Below are 23963 nucleotides of genomic sequence, written 5' to 3'. Positions count from 1 at the left end.
GTACTGAGAGGATCTTTAGTCTTTGAATGAATGGAGGTGTCAGCTGTTGCAGAGGTGCCTGGGTACAGATGTTAAGATTGCATTGTAAGAAGCTGATAGCTGGTGTTGTACCCCAGCCCCTCTGTTCAGGGATAAGTTGGGGGTTATCAGAACACTACATCACCATGCCGAGAATGTGCCCACCAACATTACAGCTAAAAACAAGATTTTGAGAGAAGCCCTGAAAGCTTGCAGCTACCCTGACTGGGCCTTCATCAAGACAGCACCAAAAACTAGCAGGGACATCAGCCCAACAGACAGAGGAAAGGAGCAAAGCAGACAGAAATACATAGTCATCCCATAGAGAGCTGGAGCTTCAGAGAAACTCAGTGATTTTCAACAAACACCAAAACCCTGGGATTTTCAAACCTACAGACAGAAACTTGTCCACCCCAAGGATCCCACACCCAAACATAAAGAGAGCAAAATGGTATATGCTATCCAATGCAATGAGAACTGTACAGATCTATATATTGGCGAGACAGAACAACCACTTCACACACAGATGGCCCAACGTAGGATGGCTAACACCTCAGGTCAAGACTTGGCTATATATCTACACCTAAGGGACAAGAGACACTCCTTTGATAATAATGTGCACATTTTGGACAGGGTGGACAGGTGGTTTGAAAGAGGGGTAAAGAAGCCATCTTTGTTAAACTGGAAACCCCATCCCTGAACAGAGGGGGTGGGTACGACACCACCTATCAGCTACTTACAACACAGTCCTAACATCTCCACCCTGGTGTCTCCACAACAGTTCACACCTCTATTCATGCAAAGGTAAAACTAATGACCCTGTCATTACCTCTGCAACTCTTGACCCCCCCCCCCCCAATGTAATTGCTATACCTTTAAACAACTCAGAGTTTATAAACTGGAAAACTACTCACCATGGATCAAACTGAAGAAGCCTCTTGGATGAGAGGTGAAACATCTACTAGACAACACAACACCACAAGTCCAGTTGCCTTGATTTACTCCTGCTTGATGTACAATGACCTGGATAACTGAGAATCTTCATAGACATGGGCTCTATAAAGTCACCTCTCATTCTCCTATGTTCCAAAGAATAAAGACTTAGCCTTAGCTAACCTCTTCCTTAGGGAGCCCTCTAGTCTAGGCAACATCCTTATAAAACTCGCAAACATGAGGAATTCTGCAGATGCTGGAAATTCAAGCAACACACATCAAAGTTGCTGGTGAACGCAGCAGGCCAGGCAGCATCCTGACGAAGGGTCTCGACCCGAAACGTGGACTGTACCTCTTCCTAGAGATGCTGCCTGGCCTGCTCCGTTCACCAGCAAGTTTGATGTGTGATCCTTATAAAACTTTTGTGTCTTTCTTGTAAAAGGGTGAGCAAAATTGTACTCAATGCTCCAAGTGCAACCTTTGCAATGACTCGTACAACTGTAACCTAATGTCCCAACTCCTGTACTCAGTGCCTTGGTTGATAAAGGCCAACATCCTTCTCACCACCCTGTACCTGTGACACTGCTTTCAACGAACTCTGCACTTGTACACAAGTCCTCCTGTTCCATTACACTCCCTCGTGTCCTGCCATTCATGTATAAAACCTATGCTGATTTGCTTTTCCAGAATGCATTACCTCACACACATCTGTATTGAAACCCATTTTCCACTCCTTAGCCCACTTTCCTAATTGATCAAGATCCCCCAGTAGTCTGCAATAATCTTTATTAGCAACTCCTAATTTTGTGTAATCTGCAAGTTTGCTGATCAAGCCTTGTGCATTTGCATCTGTATAGTTTCTATAAATAACAAGTAACAAGGGTCCCAATACTGCTCCCTGCAACATGGCACGAGTCCCTGGCCTCCATTCAGAGAAACAACCTTCAACCACCACCCTCTGCTTCCTACCTCCAAGCAAACTTTGAATTCACCTAACTAGCTCTCTCTGGATTTTATAGAACCTGACCTTTCAGAGCTGCTTTCTTGTGGGACCTTGTCAAAGACCTTGCTGAAGTCCAAATAGACAGCACCCACTTGCCTACTCTTTTGGTCAGCTATTCAAAAAATCTCAAAGATCTGTCAAGCACAATTTCCATGTACGTAGCCTTGTGACCCCTCATCTTCCTGTTCAAATTCTGTGTGCCCAAGTGGTACCTGTCTCCTGTTGCTCAGAACTTGGGTGGGGGGCCCTGTATATTTAAAGTGACTCTGGAGAGAGTGGACCCAACCATAATGTTTTTACTCTTAATATAGCTATTGAGTCCTGATGAAGGGTCTCAGCCTGTAACGCCAACTGTTAATTCATTTCTATAGGTGCTACCCTACTTGTGTATTACTCTGGATTTCCAGCATCTGCAGAATTTATTTTTTAGCTATTGAACCTTTTGGGATCCTCCTTGACCTTATCTGATAGATCCACCTCATATCCACTCTTTGACCTCCTGATTTTCCTCATAACTGTGTGTTTTAATTGTTTTATATCATCATCAAGGGATCCACACATCCCCAAATTCGATATATGTTTCTTTTCTTGATCAGAGTCTCTATCTCTCATCAGGTTCCCTAAATTTGTCAGGTTTATCTTTCACCCAAACAGGAACACTCTTAAAAGGATCCTGCAGTCCACTTGTTCCTTTCCTGTCAACTAGACTTGCCCAATTTGACCTCCTGCTCAACTCCCCCAGAGTTAGCCTAGATCCAGTTTAGGACCCAAACCTGTGGATGTATCCAACCCTTTACCATCGCTAACCTAAGACTAATAGAGTGCTCCCTAGCTGCTACTTAAGTTAATTGCCCTGCTTTATTCCTAATAGGTCCATTATTGCACACTTTTGGGTAGGGCCTTTTACATATAGACTTGGAAAACTTTCCTGGACACATTTCGCAAATTGTACCATCTGTGTCCTTAACACTGTAGGTGGCCCAGGGAAAATTAGTCTCCCACTAAAACAACCCTATTATTCTTACAACTATCAGCAATTTTCTACACACTACTCCTATAGTTCCTCCCGACTATTGGGGAAGGTCTATAATATAGACCAGGGGTCCCCAGCCTCACCGGACAGGTTTAATATTGACAATATTCTTGCGGACCGTCCATCGGGGTGGGGGTGTTCAAGTTCAACGGTGCCTGATGGAATGAGGAAAGGTGCAGCTGATTCATATCGTTTCATATCATCAAATCATATGGTTTCCTCGCGGCCAGTAGCACATGCTTTGTGGCCCCGTATCAGCCCGCGGCCCGGTGGTTGGGCAGGGTTACTATAGTGGGTCTATATTATAATATTATACACCCACTAGAGTAACCCTGCCCTTGTTTCTAAGTTTCACCCATTTGGCCTACTGGACAATCCCCCACAAACATCATCTCTAAGTACTGCTGTTCTACCCTCTCATGGGAAAAAGGCAACACTCCTCCTCGCTTATCTGTAGTGTTGTCACATCTGTAGCATTGGTATCCTGGAATATTGATCCCTTTTCTCAGCTGTGTTTTTGTTGTGGCACTAACATCCCAGTCAATCCATGCTCCTAGTTCACCTGTCTTGCGGTTTCAATAAGTATTCCTTTCCCTCCTTTTTACTGTGCTTCTGGCTCTCTTGATGAGTAAGCATGCTCTTTCTGCTATTGCTTTTATCCGACAACTTGCTGCTGCTGAAACCCTCCCATGTAGCACAAGTAAATTTCCCTGCAAAGTTAAGGATGGAGTCTCTGATGAAGTGCAACCCGTCCCTCGTACAGGTTGCTCAGTACCAATGGTCCAAGAACTTTAATCCCTACTCCTGCACCTGCTTCTCAGGCAGATTCATCTGGCCTGTTTTTGTATTTCTGACATTGCTAGCATATAACATTGGAAGTAATCTAACTCCCTATACTCATTCTGCAGGGCCTCATTCCCTTGTTCTACCTATGTTTGGACCAATGTGTACAACAACTTTTAGCTGTTCACCCTCCCCCTCATGAATGTTCTGCAACCATTCAGAGACGTCGTTGACCAAACAACACATCCCCTGGTATTTCACAATATAAAAGATAGTAGACAAATGAAACTGTGTTCAAAAAGATCTACATTGGAAATTCAGATGCATGAAAAATTCCCAAAATAGAGAAAACGTGCCTCATTTAACCTAATGTATTTAGTGTCTCTAGTTCTTTACAGTGTAAATAATTTACAATTTTATCCATAATGTGAATAAAACTGCAGTAGCATTTTAACATTGTTTAAGCTAAATTGTTTTATTTTCTTCAGTAACTAATTCTTGACATTTAAAATATTCTTCAGAGTTTACATCCAGAAGTCTCAGTATTCTTGTATGAAGAAGGATCTTTGATTCATCTTTCTCTTCTGGAAAAGGGTTTGGCAGACTTAGATATGTAAGACTTAGTTTTCTGTTAAGATTATTGAATATTATGGTAGTTCATCTCCATCTCAGTCCCTTGTTTAAGTTAATTTCATCATGGTGCCATAATGAAACCTGGGCCCTTTTACTGAGCCATGAATTTGGTTGAGTAAAGATAAAAACCCTTGTCAGTATGTTCAATCTAAATACCCTTTCCCAGTGTTCCAGAAAATAAATAAGACCATAAAGACATAGGAACAGAATTAGACTACTCAGCTAATCAGTTCTGCTCTGCCATTCGATCTTGGCTGATTCATTATCCCTCTAAACCACATCCTCATGCCTTCTCCACACAAATTTTAACGCCTTGACTACCTATCAAAATCTGCTTTGAGTATACTCAATGACTTGGCTTCCACAGTAGTCCATGTCAGTGAATCCCACAGATACACCATCCTCTGGCTAAAGAAATTCCTTCTCATCTTTATTCTAAATGGACGTCCCTCTATTCTGGGGCTGTGCCATGTGGTGCTAGAAATACCCACTATAGGAAACATCGTCTCCACGTCCAGTCTGGGTCTTTCAATATTGGATAGGTTTGTGAGATTTCTTCCCTCCTCTTCACCAGCTAATTAACCTTTTCATTCCCAGAATCATTCTTGTGAACCTCCTCTGGACCTGCTCCAATGCCTGCATATCTTTTTAGATTAAGGGGCCCATAACTGCTCACAATACCCCAACTGTGGTCTGATCAATGCTTTATAAAGTCTCAGCATCTGATCCTTGTGTTTATATTGTAGTCCTCTTGAAACGAATGCTAACATTGCAATTGCCTTCCTTACCACTGATTCAAGCTGCAACTTAATCTTTAGGGAATCCTGCACAAGGGCTCCCAAGTCCGTCTGCACTCTGATTTTTGAATTTTCTCCCTGTTTGGAAAATAGTCTACCCCTTTATTCCTTTTACCAAAATGCATAACTGTACACTTCCCTACACTATTTTCCATCTGCCACATCTTTCCCTTTTCTCCTGATCTAATTCTTCCTTTAGACTCCCTGCTTCATCAACACGATCAACTCCTCTACCTATCTTCATATTGTTCAAAAACTTGACCACAGAGCCATTATTATTATCCAAATTATTGACATATAATGTGAAAAGAAGCGGTCCCAATATTGACCCTTGTGGAACACCACTAGCACTGGCGGCCAGACAGAAAAACTTGTCACTGAGATCTAAATTTACATAATTCTATACTTTTGCAAAATGTATTAGAGAACTGTATATAAGAAACAATTCTGAAATGCTTCTTCATAAATATGACTGTAGTATGTTTGCAACTTTGAGGGGAAAATTTACAGTGAATCTCTATGTAACAGGTACCAACACGATACTGAACAGATTTGAAACTACTGTCAACAACCTGCAGTTTGACTGTTCTATTTTTTTGATAACTTTGTAAACTCTTTTTGGTTGAAGCTAAATTGATATCAAACTTCTGAAATGTTGCTGAGTATGTCTATATGTTCGTTTAAGTGTTGAAACTTATCTAAATCTGCAAATTATTCATGGTAGATTGACTAAATTTGCCTTTCGTTTATGATTGGAAAGTGTTACATTGATAACATTTTGCTTAGAATACTACTACAAAATTATCAAAATATTGCTGAAAGTTTTCAGTTGTAAATTTTTGTGTTTCTATCAGTTTTGACGGAAGTGTATCTTTCCAATAAAATTTTGTTTCCTGAAGGATTATAACAGTATTTTATCTTTCATGCTGATTTTGTTTCTAAATCAGACCTTTGGGTATGTCCCAAAACACTGAGTTAAATATTTTTAATAATGTGGATACAGAAGTTGAAAAAAAAACAAGTTGATTGACAGCTATTAGCCATTAAAATACAGAGGAGCCTTTCAGAATATAATATAAACAACTTGCACTCAGCTGATAGGGCAAAAGGTCTTGGTATTGCACTGGCACAGATTTAAACATCTGGCAAAAAAGAAGTGGAAGCTGTTCAGCCAACAAAAAATTCCAGAGTTGAGGTAATTACTATTGGAACTTGTCTACCAAACCAAGAGGCTAGTGTGTGTGATTCAGAATCATCCTATTGGCCAGAACTACACTCTACATATCAGTGAACAGGAATGAGGCAAGGATGGTGGAAAAAGACAAATCTAAAGTCTTTGATATTGCCATGTGATTGCAGGATGGAGGTGGCCAGTTTGTGTATTGTATCGTGTATTTATTCCTGCTCAGTTCTAGCTTAATCAGAGCAATTGAATGTGGACACAGTTTCTGCTAATGATCTGCTAAATCTGAGACCATTCTCATAAATTGTTTATTATGTAAAATAGCAGACTTGTAGAGGAACAGTCTGTGATCTGGTCATGGGGCCAGGGTTTGGTTGGACTGTTTTGAACCAGTCTGACTTGGGCAGAACAAAAGTTACCTTGGGCACAAGGTTAGAGGAAAGACCCATAAAGCCTTGAGCAACTTCCAGTGAGAAGCTGACATGGATCAGTCAGGTAACCTTATGAACTAGATTGATCTAATAAGGAAAAGAATGGGAAAAGGAGGATTTTGGGAGCACAGGCAGCGATAATTTTGCAGACCAGCGATTGCGGAAGTAGAAGACCCTATGTCAGAAACGTGGAGATTACATCGGCATCAAGTACACCGGACCAGTGTAAACTCCCTTTCTTGAGTATTACCTTTTCTCTGAATGTTCATGGAGGGTCAGGGAAACCAAGTGGCTCTGCACATGGGTACTCAATTGTGTAATTCCATATGCTTGTGAACTTAATCAATAAATACAGTAAAATTCAGATTCTCTCTGTGCCTCACTGATTATTGTTGAATGTTAATCCTTGTGATAATCCCAGTTAAATTACAATGCATCAAAGCTACAACATGACTTAAACTATGCATAGTTGTGAATTGTTTTTTCTAGAGAGGAAAAATAAGCTATATGTGGCTTTGTAGAGTACTACAGCACAATCCCTTTGGCCCATCTAGTCTGAACTGTTATTCTGCCTAGCCCCATCAACCTGCACCAGAGCCAGCTGTACCCCCCTCATTTATCCAAACATCTCTTAAATGTCAAAATCAAACCCATATTACTACTTCCTCTAACAACTCTTTCCATCCTCTCACCACCCTGAGTGAAGTTTCCTCCTCATATTCCTCAAACATTTCACCCTTAGTCCATGACCTCGAGTTCGAGTCTCACCCAACCTCAGGCTAAATGCAAGGAGGCTTTTTCCTCTTCTGCAAACAACAGGAATTCTGCAGATGCTGGAAATTCAAGCAACACACATCAAAGTTGCTGGTGAACGCAGCAGGTCAGGCAGCATCTCTAGGAAGAGGTGCAGTCGACGTTTCAGGCCGAGACCCTTCGTCAGGACTAACTGAAGGAAGAGTGAGTAAGGGATTTGAAAGTTGGAGGGGGAGGGGGAGGGGGAGATCCAAAATGATAGGAGAAGACAGGAGGGGGAGGGATGGACCAGGTGAAAGTTGGAGGCACCAGGTAAACTTGAGGGCAGGGTGAAAGTTGGAGGCACCAGGTAAACTTGAGGGCAGAGTGAAAGTTGGAGGCAACTTTCACCCTGCCCTCAAGTTTACCAGGTGCCTCCAACCTCCCTCCCCTTTCTAGATCCTTCTGTCTCTGTCTCTGGAGACAGCTTATCCACTGATGTCTACTATAAGCCTACTGACTCTCACAGCTATCTGGACTATTCCTCTTCTCACCCTGTCTCTTGCAAAAACACCATCCCCTTCTCGCAATTCCTCCGTCTCCGCCGCATCTGCTCTCAGGATGAGGCTTTTCATTCTAGGACGAGGAAGATGTCTTCATTTTTTAAAGAAAGGGGCTTCCCTTCCTCCACTATCAACTCTGCTCTTAAACGCATCTCCCCCATTTCACGTACATCTGCTCTCACTCCATCCTCCCGCCACCCCACTAGGAATAGGGTTCCCCTGGTCCTCACCTACCACCCCATCAGCCTCCGGGTCCAACATATTCTCCGTAACTTCCGCCACCTCCAACAGGATCCCACCACTTAGCACATCTTTCCCTCCTCCCCCCTGCATTCCGCAGGGATCGCTCCCTACACAACTCCCTTGTCCATTCGTCCCCCCCCCCCCATCCCTCCCCACTGATCTCCCTCCTGGCACTTACCTGTGTAAGCGGAACAAGTGCTACACATGCCCTCACACTTCCTCCCTTACCACCATTCAGGGCCCCAAACAGTCCTTCCAGGAGAGGCAACACTTCACCTGTGAGTCGACTGGGGTGATATACTGTGTCCGGTGCTCCCGATGTGGCCTTTTATATATTGGCGTGACCCAACGCAGACTGGGAGACCGCTTTGCTGAACATCTACGCTCTGTCCGCCAGAGAAAGCAGGATCTCCCAGTGGCCACACATTTTAATTCCACATCCCATTCCCATTCTGACATGTCTATCCATGGCCTCCTCTACTGTAAAGATGAAGCCACACTCAGGTTGGAGGAACAACACCTTATATTCCGTCTGGTTAGCCTCCAACCTGATGGCATAAACATCGACTTCTCTAACTTCCGCTAGGCCCCACCTCCCCCTCGTACCCCATCTGTTACTTATTTTTATGCACACATTCTTTCTCTCACTCTCCTTTTTCTCCCTCTGTCCCTCTGAATATACCCCTTGCCCATTCTCTGGGTCCCCCCCCCCCCCCGTCTTTCTTCCTGGACCTCCTGTCCCATGATCCTCTCGTATCCCCTTTTGCCAATCACCTGTCCAGCTCTTGGCTCCATCCCTCCCCCTCCTGTCTTCTCCTACCATTTTGGATCTCCCCCTCCCCCTCCAACTTTCAAATCCCTTACTCACTCTTCCTTCAGTTAGTCCTGACGAAGGGTCTCAGCCTGAAATGTCGACTGCACCTCTTCCTACAGATGCTGCCTGGCCTGCTGCGTTCACCAGCAACTTTGATGTGTGTTGCTTTTTCCTCTTCTGCTTTTGTATTTACCCTATCTATACCTCTCAATCTCTTGCACTCTTGAGAATACAGTCCTAACCTATTCAACCTTTCCCTATAACTCAGGTCCTCAAGTCATGGCATGATCCTTATAAATTTTCTCTGCTCTCTTTTAATCTTACATCTTTCCTGTAGATAGGTGACTGGAACTGCATACAAAACTCCAAATCAGGCCTCACCAATTTCTTAAATTCAACTTCAACAAAACATCACGACTCCTGTAAACAATACTTTGATTTATGAAGGCCAGTGTGTCCAAAATTCACTTTACAACCCTATCTAATTGTGATACCACTTTCAGGGAATTATGGATCTGTATTCCCAGATCCCTCTGTTCCACACTCCTCAGGGCCCTACTGTACAAGTTACACCCTGGTTTGTCTTTCCAAAGTGTAAAATTTCTCAACTGTCTGCATTAAATTCCTCTGCCATTTTTCCAGCTGGTTTAAACCCCACTGCAAGCTTCTAATAGCCTTCCTTGCTCTCAGTCTTGGTGTCAGCCACTAATTTGCTGATCCAGTTTACCACAGCAGCTAGATTGTTGAATTAGATTGTCTGATAGTTGTTTGTCATATATCACACACACACTATGAGCACTAAGCAGGATGCAACAACTGGAAAATGTGTCAACACAAAATTGTTAGAAATGATAAATGCAATTCTGTGCATTTTGAATGCACATTTTTTGTTCTGGTATTAAAATTAAAAGACCATAGCTTTTTAAAAGTTGTTAGTGTAAAATTGTGCCTTAGTAGACACTGAATGCTCTTCAAATCAGGATTACTGCAGACTCTAAATATTTGGTTCATTTTATCATTTAATGTTTTACCTTAAGTAACATACATAAATAATTCAATAAATCCATTTTATAAACATTTAAACACCAAGCTCATGGTTGACATTTTCATAGAAGTATTTACAAGAAAAATACTAGCAGTCAAATTCTTTACGATAACTGATTGTAATTTTAAGTGTTGACTACATTTAAAACAATACTTAATCAGTGGGGTTTACTGTCCATGATTACATTGCCTTCCTTATCTTTTATTCTTACTCTTCCAGTGCTGTACTTTGTTTCTTGCTGTCCATTTAGATGTACTGTTTTAACAGTTCCATCAGGATACTCGCGTCTTTTGTAGCTTGGTGTGTGTATTTCCCTTTGTCCATTATTAAATTCAATTATCTTGGTACCATCACTGCACAAGAGGGAAAATCTTGGTTTTAAATAACGTTTACTTATGTGCTTAATTTTCAAACAAACACTCACCATAGCACATGCACAAAAATATGGTAAACTATCTCCAGCAAATGACCAAAATTTGGCTTGGAATTGATTGATAGGCACTAGGATAGAGGAAAATTGTGTTCTTGAGCTATTATACCTCACTCAAAAGATAGCACTTTGATCACTGGTATACTATAAAACACTAAACAGAAGAGCAAGTATAGAAGTTGTTGACTTTCTAAGCTACACTAAGATCAATCTAATCCTTCAATTCCCCCTCCATTTCTTTTCATCTATGTGCCTATCCAAGTCTCTGAAATGTCCTACCATCACGCCTGGCAGCACATTCCATGCACCTACCACGATATTTTAAAAAAATTACCTCTGGAGGAAAGTATGATGGGGGTGGGAAGAAAGATGTCAAACACCTTAAAGTTATGTTCCTAGTATTAGCCATTTCCACTCTGGGGAAAAAGTAGCTGCCTGTCCACAACCAATGCCTCTTATCATCTTGTACGTGTCCATCAAGTCGCATCTTATCCTTCACTCTAAACAGAAAAATCCTAGCTTGCTCAACCTTTCCTCACGACATACCTTCAAATGTAGACAGCATCCTGGCAAATCTCCACTACATCCTTCCTAAAGACTTCCACATCCTTCATATGATAAGTGGATGCGAACTCTCAGTACTCTAGGAGTAGCTTAACCAAAGTTAAATAGAGCTACACAACCTTGCAGATCTTGAACTCAATCCCCCAACTAATGAAAGTGAACACACCATATGCCTTACTAACCACCTTATCAGCTTGTGCATCTTATACAAAATGTTGGGAGGAATGTGGCAGGGCAGGCAGCATCTATAGAAATGAATAAACAGTTGATATTTTGGAACAAGACCCTTCTATAGGATTTGCACAGCAACTTAAAGGGATCTGGACATGGACCCCAAAATCCCCATGTTGTTTCACACTGCTAAATGTGCTATGTTAACCCTGTATTCTGCCTTCACACCTGACCTTCCCCTGGATCCCATGCCTTCCGAATGATAAACCTTAGGAAATGCCTGACTAAAATAAATATACACAACATATCCATTGCTCTACCTTCAATTTGGTTTGTCACTTCCTCAAAAGAATCCAATATGGCTCCTGAGGAACAGCCTGCCCCCCACAAAGCCATGCTGACTATTGCTAACCAGACTATGCTGGAAATTTGTTACAACAAAGTGAAGAATGCATTCAGGAGAAAATAACATCAAATAGTTCAGAAAATCTGCTAATCCAGCACCACCAATATCCCAAATGTGCCAGATTAACAGTTCTACTATATTTTAGTCTTTGTGTCTTCAAGTACAGCTTGAAGCCAGATACTTCATTTATAGTCAGAGTAGAATTAGACATTCAGTAAATCGCCAAATTTGTACAACTCACTGAAGATTTATTATTCTTTGGGGAAAGGCAGGGGAGAGAATAAACTGCTTATATTCACAAGGAATTATTAGCCTTCTGCTCAGTGGAAATCAGGTGATTTCACATTTTAAAATTTGTACCAGTTTACTTATCCATCCTGGGAGTTGCTGACATCCAGATGAATATTAAAATTTTCAATACTATTTAGAAGAGGTGGTGATATTTATCTGTGTTTACACCTGTTAATGTTGTTAGTGTATGCATCCTTGGTAATAACCTATTAAATTGTGCAAGAACAATCAAAAGCTAGGAAGAAAATTTTTTAATGAATGTTCATTACTGGTAACCCAGGAAGTGCTGCCACATAGATTACAATGTTTTAAAAAAACTAAATCGTTATTTAGATGAATCGCTGAAATTGATGCAGATTACTTAAGGTAGTTTACTTACAGCTGCATGCGTATTATTGTTCCATCAGGAAACACGTTCTCCTCGTGACCATCTGCAAACAAGTATTTAATGGTCTGGTCTGGAAAGGTGATTTCCTTTCTGCCATCTGGATAATGTTTCTCTAAAATTATTAATATACACATGTCAATATCTGTAAAATGCTTTAGAATTCCAATTAATTCATTGAAATAATTTGACTACAATAATTTACAATAAATATTTCATTGTTGACTTTCTAATCCCCAGGAACTCTGCTCTTTCACATTTCATTATAATACTCAATCTGTACTATATCTATCTAAACTGTACCCAATATCTTGCTTTCAATTCTTCATTCACCACCCATTTTTCAACTGACTGAAATTCCATCTAAATTATTGCTAGAAGTGGAAACTAAAATCCCTCAACTACACAAAATGTTGTCCATAAAATACAAATTGTAAATCATGCAAATATGTGTCAAATGGTTAGAGCACCAAAATAGTTGGGACAGGGGTACTGCTAAGTTACCAATTTCAGTAGTAACCGCAAAAATTCAATTATTTCCCAAGATAAGCGAAGAGAATATAGTTTCTTCTGATGTTTGCTAAAGAAATAAGCACTGCAGAGTACATTACCCCTCAGGAAAAAAAATGATATGATGTATCAAAGAATGAATCATACTCTTTGGTCTTTTTTCCCAAATTGTGTTTATATCAGTACTTGTATTGACCTCAACAGGAGCATTGTAAGGTGCTTCATGGACAACTAAACATTTCAAACAAGTTGCATACAGTAATGTCTAATTTCAATACTACAAAAATAATTTTTAATTATAAAACAAAGTTGAAGGGCATGTTTTGGACTAGAGAGTGGCATATTAAATGTGTAAGTAAAAATACCTTTGTTCTCAGAAATTGGTGGTCTTTACAGCTAAGTTTTTGTTTGAACATCCATGCCATCATTGACTACCTTTTCCACCTTTGTACTGGTCTGCTTCAGACTCTGCTTCCATTAGACCGATGGTTCTGAACCTGCTGTCCACACACTACTTGCTTAATGGTATTGGTCCATGGCATAAAAAAAATGTTGGTACCCCTGCTTTAAAGTACACCTTGCTTAAAATCTAAGCAGTCAGTGTCACTCACCTAGTTGATTATTTGGGAACTGCAAAACTTCAAGACCATCAGGGTAAGTTGTGTGTGTTGTCTGGGCATCTGCATAATAGTATATCTGTTTTTAAAAATATATTAAGGTTATGGAAAAGCTGAAAAATATTTGGTGGATGATTAAAACATAATTTTAAAACCCATTTAAATAGGATTAATATCTCAAACAAGGACTGAATAACTACCAAAATTCTTCCCCTATTACAATAGAGTTGTTATACAAAACCTATCTTTGAGCAATGTCTCAAAAGGTAGAAAGGGGAAGACGTCTTGGGGACAAGTCCTAGAAGACAGTGCCTTAGCAGTTGAGGGAGGCAAAGTCACCAATTAAGTAATAACTAAATAAGTAAATTGATTTATTTCTGTCACATACTGAAGTATGAATGAAAATCTTGCATGTCATCCGTACAGATCAATTCATTACAGCAGTGCATTGAGGAAGTACAAGATAAAACAATAACAGTACAGAATTTAGAGTTACAACACAGAGAAAATGCAGGGCATATAGACAGTAATGTGCAGTCATAACAAGAGATTGAGGTCAAGAGTGCATCTTAATGTATCAGGGAAATATCCAGTCTTACAACAGCAAGATACCATTTGTAAAAGCCATCTTTGAAGCTGGTGGTATGCTTTCAAACTTGTATCTTCTAGACAATGGGAGAGAGGAAGAAAAGAGAATGACTGAAGTAGGTGAGATCTTGGATAGGCTTAGTATAGACAGAGTCTGCAGAGTAGAGGTGTGTTTTCATGATTGGCTGAGCTGTGTCCACTAAAATATGGATGCTGGAGACACTGAACATTAAACCTTTTATCTGCAATCCTCCAATTCCAATGAGATTAGAACCAGGGGTCAGAGTGAAGAGGATGAAAATTTTACAACTGGTGTTGCTTAACAGGGTCAGTGTAGTTGAGAATGATTGCAGGTGAAGGTTGAGAGGTGGGTCAAAGGAAACTCTGTGTTGCTTGGCAAATTTTACAGAACATAGAAAGCAAAAGGAATACTGGAGTAATCAAGTCCAAAGATAACATATTTAGCAAGTTGAATGAAGGCAACTTTAGTAACCTACGATCTATAACCTTTTAGGAAATCTGCTCGAGGTCTCCCAAATCTCTTTGCACCTGATTTTGTATTTTCTCCCCATTTAGAAAATAATCTACACCTTTAATCCTTCTACCAAAGTGCATGACCATACACTTTCCAACACTATTCCATCTGCCACCTCTTTGCCCATTCTTCTAATCCAAGTACTTCTGCAGCCCCTCTGATTCCCTAAATCTACAGTGGCATGCAAAAGTTTGGGCACCCCGGTCAAAATTTCTGTTACAGTACTGTGAATACCTAAGCGAATAAAAAATGAACCAATTTCCAAAAGGCACAAAGTTAAAGATGCAGAATTTCATGAAAAGGATCCCTCTCCAACTGTTACGCACAGACAGGGTGGATCGATCATGCTTTGGGCTTGTGTTGCAGCCAGTGGCACGGGGAACATCTACTGGTGGAGGGAAGAATGAATTCAATTAAATACCAGCAAATTCTGGAAGCAAACATCACACCGTCTGTAAAAAAAGCCGAAGATGAAAAGAAGATGGCTTCTACAACGGGATAATGAACCTAAACACACCTCAAAATCCACAATGGACTACCTCAAGAGGTGCAAGCTGAAGGTTTTGCCATGGTCCTCACAGTCTCCTGACCTAAAACATCATCGAGAATCTGTGGATAGACCTCAAAAGACCAGTGCATGCAAGACAGCCCAAGAATCCACAGAACTAGAAGCCTTTTGCAAGGAAGAATGGGAGAAAATCCTCTAAACAAGAATTGAAAGACCCTTAGCTGGCTACAGAAAGCATTTACAAGCTGTGATACTTCCAAAGGGGGTGTTACTAAGTACTGACCATGCAGGGTGCCCAAACTTTTGCTTCGAGCCCTTTTCCTTTTTTGTTATTTTGAAACTGTAAAAGATGGAAATAAAAAAGTTTTCTTGCTTAAAATATTAAAGAAATATGTCATCCTTAACTTTGTGCCTTTTGGAAATCAGTTCATCTTTTACTCACCCAGCTATTCGCAGTAACAGAAATTTTGACCAGGGTGCCCAAACTTTCCCATACCACTGTACCTGCCCCTACCCATCTTTGTTTTGTTCACAAACTTGGCCACAACACCAATTTCATCATCCAAGTAGTTGGCATAAAACGTAAAAGGAAGCAGTCCGAACACAGACCTGTGGTACACCAATGGTCATTAGCCTCTTGCCAATCAACCAATGCTCTATCCATGCCAGTATCTTTCCTGTAATATCCTAGGATCTCATCTTGTTTTGCAGCTTTGTGTGGCAACTTATCGGAGGCCTTCTGAAAAATCGAAGTACACAACAACCACCAATTCTCCTTTGTCTATCCTGATTGTTCTTTCTTCTTGGGGGAATGCCCCTCTCCCACAGAGTCACGTCTGCCAGAAGTGCATACGGCTGGGCAATCTGAAAGACCATGTAAGGAATCTGGAGCAGCAGCTGGATGACCTTCGACTCATAAGGGAGAATGAGGCAGTCATAGATGAGAACTATAGGGAGGTAGTCACACCTAGGCTGTCGGAAGTAGGTCGTTGGGTGACAGTCAGAGGGGGGAAAGCAAAGGTGAGCAGACAGGTAGTGCAGAACACCCCTGTAGCCATTCCCCTGAATAAATTTACCATCCTGGATACTGTTGGCGGGCACGACCAACCAGGTATGAGCCATGGTAGCAGGGCCTCTGGCATTGAGTCTGACCCTGTGGTGCAGGAGGGTGGGTTGGAGAAGAGCAGAGCTATCGTCATTGGAGACTCTATAGTCAGGGGAGCAGACAGGAGATTTTGTGGACGTGAGAAGGACACCCGCATGGTTTGTTGCCTCCCGGGTGCCAGGGTCCAGGATGTCTCTGACCGGGTGCACAACATCCTGGTACGAGAGGGAGAGCGACCAGAAGTCGTGATACATGTTGGGACCAACGACATAGGCAGGAAGAGGAATGAGGTCCTGAAGTGTGAGTTTCGGGAACTAGGCAGAAGGCTGAAGAACAGGACGTCAAGGGTGGCGTTCTCAGGATTGCTGCCAGTGCTACGTGACAGTGATGGTAAGAATTGGAGGAGATGGCAGTTGAATACGTGGCTGAGGAGTTGGTGCAGGGAGCAGGGTTTTAGATTTTTGGATCATTGGGATCTCTTCTGGGAAAGGTGGGACCTGTACAGATTGGATGGGTTGCACCTGAACTCGAGGGGGAGCAATATCCTTGCAGGTAGGTTTGCTAGCATGGTTCGGGAGGGTTTAAACTAATTTGCAAGGGGCATGGGACCCAGAACGATAGAGCAGTGAAAGAAGTGCAAGGAGTAAAGCCAGATCTAACATAGAGGCTTTGAGGAAAGAGAAGCAGAATAAACAGTGTAAAGACAGTAAGGTAGAAGGGCTGAAATGTGTGTACCTCAATGCAAGAAGCATCAGGAACAAAGGTGATGAACTGAGAGCTTGGATACATACATGGAATTATGATGTAGTGGCCATTACAGAGACTTGGCTGGCACCAAGGCAGGAATGGATTCTCAATATTTCTGGATTTCAGTGCTTTAAAAGGGATAGAGAGGGCGGAAAAAGGGGAGGAAGGGTGGCATTACTGGTCAGGGATACTATTACAGCTACAGAAAGGGTGGGTAATGTAGTAGGATCCTCTTTTGAGTCAGTATGGGTGGAAGTCAGGAACAGGAAGGGAGCAGTTACTCTACTGGGGGTATTCTATAGACCCCCTAGTAGCAGCAGAGATAGAGAGGAGCAGATTGGGAGGCAGATTTTGGAAAGGTGCAAAAATAACAGGGTTGTTATCATGAGTGACTTTAACTTCCCTAATATTGATTGGCACCTGATTAGTTCCAAGGGTTTAGATGGGGCAGAGTTTGTTAAGTGTTGGAGTTATTAGGATGGATAAGTCCCCGGGGCCTGATGGAATATTCCCCATGCTGCTGCACGAGGTGAGGGAAGAGATAGCTGAGCCTCTGGCTAGGATCTTTATGTCCTCATTGTCCACAGGAATGGTACCGGAGGATTGAAGGGAGGCGAATGTTGTCCCCTTGTTCAAAAAAGGTAGTAGGGATAGTGCGGGTAATTATAGACCAGTGAGCCTTACGTCTGTGGTGGGAAAGCTGTTGGAAAAGATTCTTAGAGATAGGGTCTCTGGGCATTTAGAGAATCATAGTCTGATCAGGAACAGTCAGCATGGCTTTGTGAAGAGCAGATCGTGTCTAACAAGCCTGATAGAGTTCTTTGAGGTGGTGACCAGGCATATAGATGAGGGTAGTGCAGTGGATGTGATCTATATGGATTTTAGCAAGGCATTTGGCAAGGTTCCACACAGTAGGCTTATTCGGAAAGTCAGAAGGCATGGGATCCAGGGAAGTTTGGCCAGGTGGATTCAGAATTGGCTTGCCTGCAGAAGGCAGAGGGTGGTGGTCGAGGGAGTACATTCAGATTGGAGGATTGTGACTAGTGGTGTCCCACAAGGATCTGCTCTGGGACCTCTACTTTTCATGATTTTTATTAACGACCTGGATGTGGGGGTAGAAGGGTGGGTTGGCAAGTTTGCAGACGACACAAAGGTTGGTGGTGTTGTAGATAGTGTAGAGGATTGTCGAAGTTTGCAGAGAGACATTTATAGGATGCAGGAGTGGGCTGAGAAGTGGCAGATGGAGTTCAACCCGGAGAAGTGTGAAGTGGTACACTTTGGAAGGACAAACTCCAAGGCAGAGTACAAAGTAAATGGCAGGATACTTGGTAGTGTGGAGGAGCAAAGGGATCTGGGGGTACATGTCCACAGATCCCTGAAAGTTGCCTCACAGATGGATAGGGTAGTTAAGAAAGCTTATGGGGTGCTAGCTTTCATAAGTCGAGGGATAGAGTTTAAGAGTCACGATGTAATGATGCAGCTCTATAAAACTCTGGTTAGGCCACACTTGGAGAACTGTGTCCAGTTCTAGTCACCTCACTATAGGAAGGATGTGGAAGCAGTGGAAAGGGTACAGAGGAGATTTACCAGGATGCTGCCTGGTTTAGAGAGTATGCATTATGATCAGAGATTAAGGGAGCTAGGGCTTTAGTCTTTGGAGAGGAGGAGGATGAGAGGAGACATGATAGAGTTGTACAAGATAATAAGAGGCATGGATAGAGTGGACAGCCAGCGCCTCTTCCCCAGGGCATCACTGCTCAATACAAGAGGACATGGCTTTAAGGTAAGGGGTGGGAAGTTCAAGGGGGATATTAGAGGAAGGTTTTTTTACTCAGAGAGTGGTTGGTGCGTGGAATGCACTGCCTGAGTCAGTGGTGGAGGCAGATACACTAGTGAAGTTTAAGAGACTACTAGACAGGTATATAGAGGAATTTAAAGTGGGGGGGTTATATGGGAGGCAGGGTTTGAGGGTCGGCAGAACATTGTGAGCCGAAGGGCCTGTACTGTTCTATGTTCTAATTCCAATAGATTTCTCACGCAGGATTTTCCCTTGAGGAAATCATGCTGACTTTGACCTATTTTGTCATAAGACTCAAAGTACCCCAAAACCACATCCTTAACAATCGACTCCAACATCGAAGATCGAAGTACATTTATTGTCAAATTATGTATACTTTATACAACCTTGACATTAGTTTTCTTGCAGGCAGCTACAAAACAAAGAAACGCAATAGAACCCATTTAAAAGAAAAAGGCCATCAAATACCCAATGTGCAGGAGGAAAAAAGGTGCAAACAATAAAAGTAAGCAAATTGCAATCAGAACTGAAGTTTACAAAAGTGAATCTATACTTTGATAGTTGCAAGCCACAGCTTGGTTCAGACACAAGTAAACCTTGCAGAGCAGTGATTGAAACAGCCGATCCCATGCCTCCAGCCCGGACACCCTGACCTTCTGCAATCTGGCCCAGCGCTCAAATCCTCCAACTTTCTTGCTCTCAGACCAGGCCCTGTCGTTTCAATACGCTCTCAGGCCGATGCCCCAACTCCTCGATTCAGCCCGTACCCAACATTTCCAATTCAGCTCGACACTTAAATCAATCAAACCTCAGGTCTTTCCTCACTCTCAGGCCCGGGTTCGCGCCCCACCGTCTTGACTCTGCATCGCCTCCACTCTCCTCACCTCACCTCAGTTCTGCCAAATCAAATTGCCAAGTCCACAGCATCCATTCCCCACTCTCCGGCTTAGACTCCGCCGCCTTGATTCAGCCCACATACACCATGCCATGACCGTTCTCCACCACAAAAATGCCAGATTGTACAAGTAGTTCAAAAGCTCAACTCTGACAGGAAGTTACAGTCTATTGTTTGCAGTGATCTTTTACCAGAAAAACTGATTCATAAAGTATTCAAGGGCAGAGCTGAGGATGATGGCACCTAACGGCAACTCCTTTACTTGCATCTTCAGAAACAGCTCTATTTCTAACTTTAATATCTCTTTTTTCCTTTTCAGGGTTCTTTTGAAGACCCTGACCTGGAGTTGCATGTTGACTTCCGTTCTTTGCAGGAATGGGACCCACTCTCAGGGCCTCACAACTGGCCGTTTTTCAATATGCCAAGGACGTGGTCTAGAAGACTAGCGCACCTTCAGGGTGCCAGATTTTCGTGGCTCTGGAGGCAGGCGGATTCTAGGTCAGTGCTGCCACAGAGAACTGGTGTGTCGTGGGAGACAGAAGATCATAAGCAGTGAGCTGGCTGCTGGTTATGTGCCCAGAGACCTGAAATCTTTGGGCACAGAACTCAGGAAAAGTGATGCAACAGACTTAACACCATAAGTTGGCGAATTGTTTTATTATGTCTCCCCTCTTGCTGTGAAATGAGGACAGCCCTTTTTCCTTTATTAGGAAAGGAGAGTGCCTGTGGTATGTCGATTTACCACGTGAACGAATAGTCTTTGGGGCACTGCAAGTCTGTGTTTTTATTGATGCTTTGCCACACGCTTGAGTGCCCAGTGGAGGGTGCAGATGCTATTTTGCTGATGGCAGGGGTGGGTCATTGCTTTGCTGCTGCTTATGCATGGGAGGGGGAGCGGGGGGGGCTGCTTTGGAGTTCTAACATCTAACTTTCATTCATTCTTTGGAGCACTTGTCTGTTTCCATGGATGCTTGTGAAAAAAAAGAATTTCAGGATATATATTGTATACATTTATCTGACATTAAATTGAACCTAATCTGTTTTTATTTGCCACCAGCAAGTAGTCACTGACCTTCACCAGCACCATCTTAAACATCTTTTCAATCACTGACGTCAGGCCAACTGGCCTACAAATTCCTTTCTTCAGTTTCCCTACCTTCTTGAAGACTGGAGTAAAATTTGCAATTTTCCAGTCCTCCAGAGCTATGCCAGAATCTATTGATTTTTGAAAATCATTACTAATACCTCCACAATCTCTTCAGCTACCTCTTTTTGAACCCTGTGGTGTAGTCTATTAGGTCCAGGTGGCTTCTCTACCTTAACACCTTTCAGTTTCCCCAAGCACCATCTCCCTAGTAATAACAATTGCACTCACTTCTGCCATTGACCATCTCAAACTTCCGACATGCTACAAGTAGTCTTCCACAGTGAAGAATGATGCAAAATACTTATTCAGTTCATCCATCAATTCCTTACCTCCTGTTACTATCTCTCCACTGTCATTTTCCAAGAGTCGACCATCTACTCTCACTTCTCTTTTACTCTATATATCTAAAAAAATCTTTTGGTATCACTTGTAACATTATTGGCTAGCTTACCTTTATACTTCCTCCCCTCCCATGGTTCTTTCAGTTGTCTTTTGTTGGTTTTTAAAAAGCTTCCCAATCCTCTAACTTCCCACAAATTTTTGCTATTATCTGCCCTTTCTTGGGCTTTTATGTTGGCTTTGACTTCATCAGCCACAGTTGCATCATGCTGCATTTAGAATACTACTACTTTGTGAAATATCTACCCTGTGCCTTCTGAATTGCTCTCAGAAACTCCAACCTTTGCTTCTCTTCCATCATCCCTGCTAGTGTCCCCTTCCAATTAACTTTGGCTGACTCCTCTCTCATGCCTCTGTAATTCCCTTTATTCATCTATAATACTGATATATCTTTCTTTAGCTTCTCCCTCAAATTGCAGGGAGAATTCTATCATATTATCACCATTGTTTCCTCAGGGTTTAAATTTATAAATCTTGCAGTTGAGACATTGTATCATAGTCAATTTGATTAACATTACAAAAAACTTAAGGGCAACACCAAATTGTAAATCTTGGAAAAAGGAACAGTTGAAACAATTAAAGTTTAAAATTAAAGTTTTGTTTTTGGATATATTCACCCTTTATAAACAGATAAAGATTTGGTCTTATTAGAATGTAAACACCAAGACCTTTAAATATTATCTTTAAAATCAATAAGGTCTGCGTTTGTACCCAGATGTTTATTTATGCAGTGGTACTTGGAATACCATCTTTTAAAAGTATAGATCATAATGATGAATTGGACACTAATGCATAATGAGTAAGTATGTGGATGACACAAAATTAGGAGGTGGTATTGATAGTGAAAATTATTGTAGATTAAAGAGATCTTGATCAGTTAAGGAAGTGGGCCGAGCAGATGCAAATGGATTTCAACATAGACAAGTCTGAACTGATGCCTTTTTGACTTAACACTATGAACAATGGTGGAAAAATGCACGTAGCAGGCTGGCCTTCATCAGTCAGGCCATACAGTATGGAATGTGGGACATTATGTTGCAGTTGTACAAGTGGTTGATGAGGCTGCACCTGGTATACAGCGTACTGTTTTGGTTTCCCTGTTATGAGAAAGAGGTGATTAAACAGGAAAGAGTCCAGAAAATATTTGAGGATGTTGCCAACATTGGAGGTCTCAAGTTAAAGGGAAAGATTGGCTAGGCTTTTATTCCTTGGAACATAGGAGAATGAGGAATAACCTTACAGAAATGTTTAAAATTATGAGAGGCATCTATAATGTGGATGGTAACAGTCTTTACCCCAAGACTCCAACACTACGGGTTATAGATTTAAGGTGTATGGATAAAGGGTTAAAAGGATCCTGAGGGCAACTCCCCCCCCAAATACACATAGTGATAAGTTTATGGAATGAGCTGCCAGAAATGGTTGAGGCAAGTACAATAGTATCTTTTGGATAGAAGCACTTGGATGGGGCTTAGAGGGATATGAGCCAAAAACCAGAAATTGAGACTAGCTAGATGGACACAATAGTTGGCATGAACTTATTGGGCCAAAAGACCTGTATGCAGAATGTAATGCTCCTGAATTTTAACGACATGGGAAATTTAAAATTCACGTTGCAACAACTTTTTAAAATGCTACCAGCAGAATAGGAAACAATTGCTTACAGACTTTAAACTTTTTCCAAAATGTTCAATTTTATATAATTTTGAAAATGATATTGCTTACTACAGTCTGGTCTGACATAATCTGCTTTATGTCTCCATTGAAGAAGGTTACTTTAATGATCTTCCCATCAGCACTAACTTCTTTCCTTGTACCATTACAGAAAATGATTATATGATGTCCACTTCTCAGCACTTGCTCAACCTATAAAATTCATTCAAATAATACAATTTTAATAAGAATAGGAAATACCAATGTAGGATTTGTAAAGAGCAATAGTTTTTTAAAAAATTCTTAAAATATTCTGGCTTTCTGAATCTCCAGGATAACTTGGGAGCTTCAACAATGCCGCCATGCTAAAAATGCAAGTTTCTTTGATTATACACAAGCCTGTCACCCTTCATTATATACATATTTATCAGTCAAATCAAATTTGATTAAAGAGGATTTAATTACTGGAGCTTGCAGGATAGTAAGTTTAATGTTACGTAAACAGACAAAAAACATCAGTTCTAAAAGTATTCCCATAATCCACAATGGACTTGCTCAGCATTCAAATACTTCTTTTAAAAATCAGCATGAAACATTCATAACCACATCCAGTCAGAAGTGGGAAATAGTTGATCCATCTTGAGTAAACGTAGAAATGCTTAGCATGCAGACATTCGTAGTGCATGCTGTTTGTACACACAAGCCCATGTTGAAATTTCTAAAATTCAACATCTTAAATATAACTGATAGAGCAGGCATGCCCTTTTGCACTCTGTATTGAACCAAGATGGATATTCTGGTCTGACTTTAATGATAGAGTGCAGATTCCCCAGGCCCGAGCACATCATGGGTGGGCAGTATTGAGCTGCCAAATTTGTTAAGAAATTAGAAGTCATGCTCAATCACACTGGACAGAGCCAACTGCATTACCCTCTGTGGGGCAGGAGTCATCGTACTTCGGGGTCTGATTTTGCCATATCTAAACTTCATAACTAGGTCAACA

General features: G+C 41.6%; 1 protein-coding gene across 3 annotated transcripts in view; it reads right to left on the bottom strand.

Moving 5' to 3' along the window:
• Positions 1-10181: 10181 nt before the first annotated feature.
• The window catches only part of LOC140200174 (centrosomal P4.1-associated protein-like), a 64555-nt gene continuing 50773 nt past the window's right edge, over positions 10182-23963 (bottom strand). For all 3 annotated transcript variants that reach the window (XM_072263089.1, XM_072263087.1, XM_072263088.1), the window contains exons 15-18: positions 23033-23173; positions 13580-13664; positions 12453-12573; positions 10182-10564 (exon numbers count right to left, since the gene is read on the bottom strand). In XM_072263089.1, coding sequence (XP_072119190.1) covers positions 10369-10564; positions 12453-12573; positions 13580-13664; positions 23033-23173 — 543 coding nt within the window. In that variant the 3' untranslated portion in view covers positions 10182-10368. The remainder of the gene's footprint in view (positions 10565-12452; positions 12574-13579; positions 13665-23032; positions 23174-23963) is intronic.

This window comes from Mobula birostris, chromosome 7 (assembly GCF_030028105.1).
Source record: "Mobula birostris isolate sMobBir1 chromosome 7, sMobBir1.hap1, whole genome shotgun sequence".
Classification (NCBI taxonomy): domain Eukaryota; kingdom Metazoa; phylum Chordata; class Chondrichthyes; order Myliobatiformes; family Myliobatidae; genus Mobula; species Mobula birostris.
Note: the sequence above shows the minus strand (reverse complement) of the source record. Positions and strands in the feature narration are given on the sequence as shown.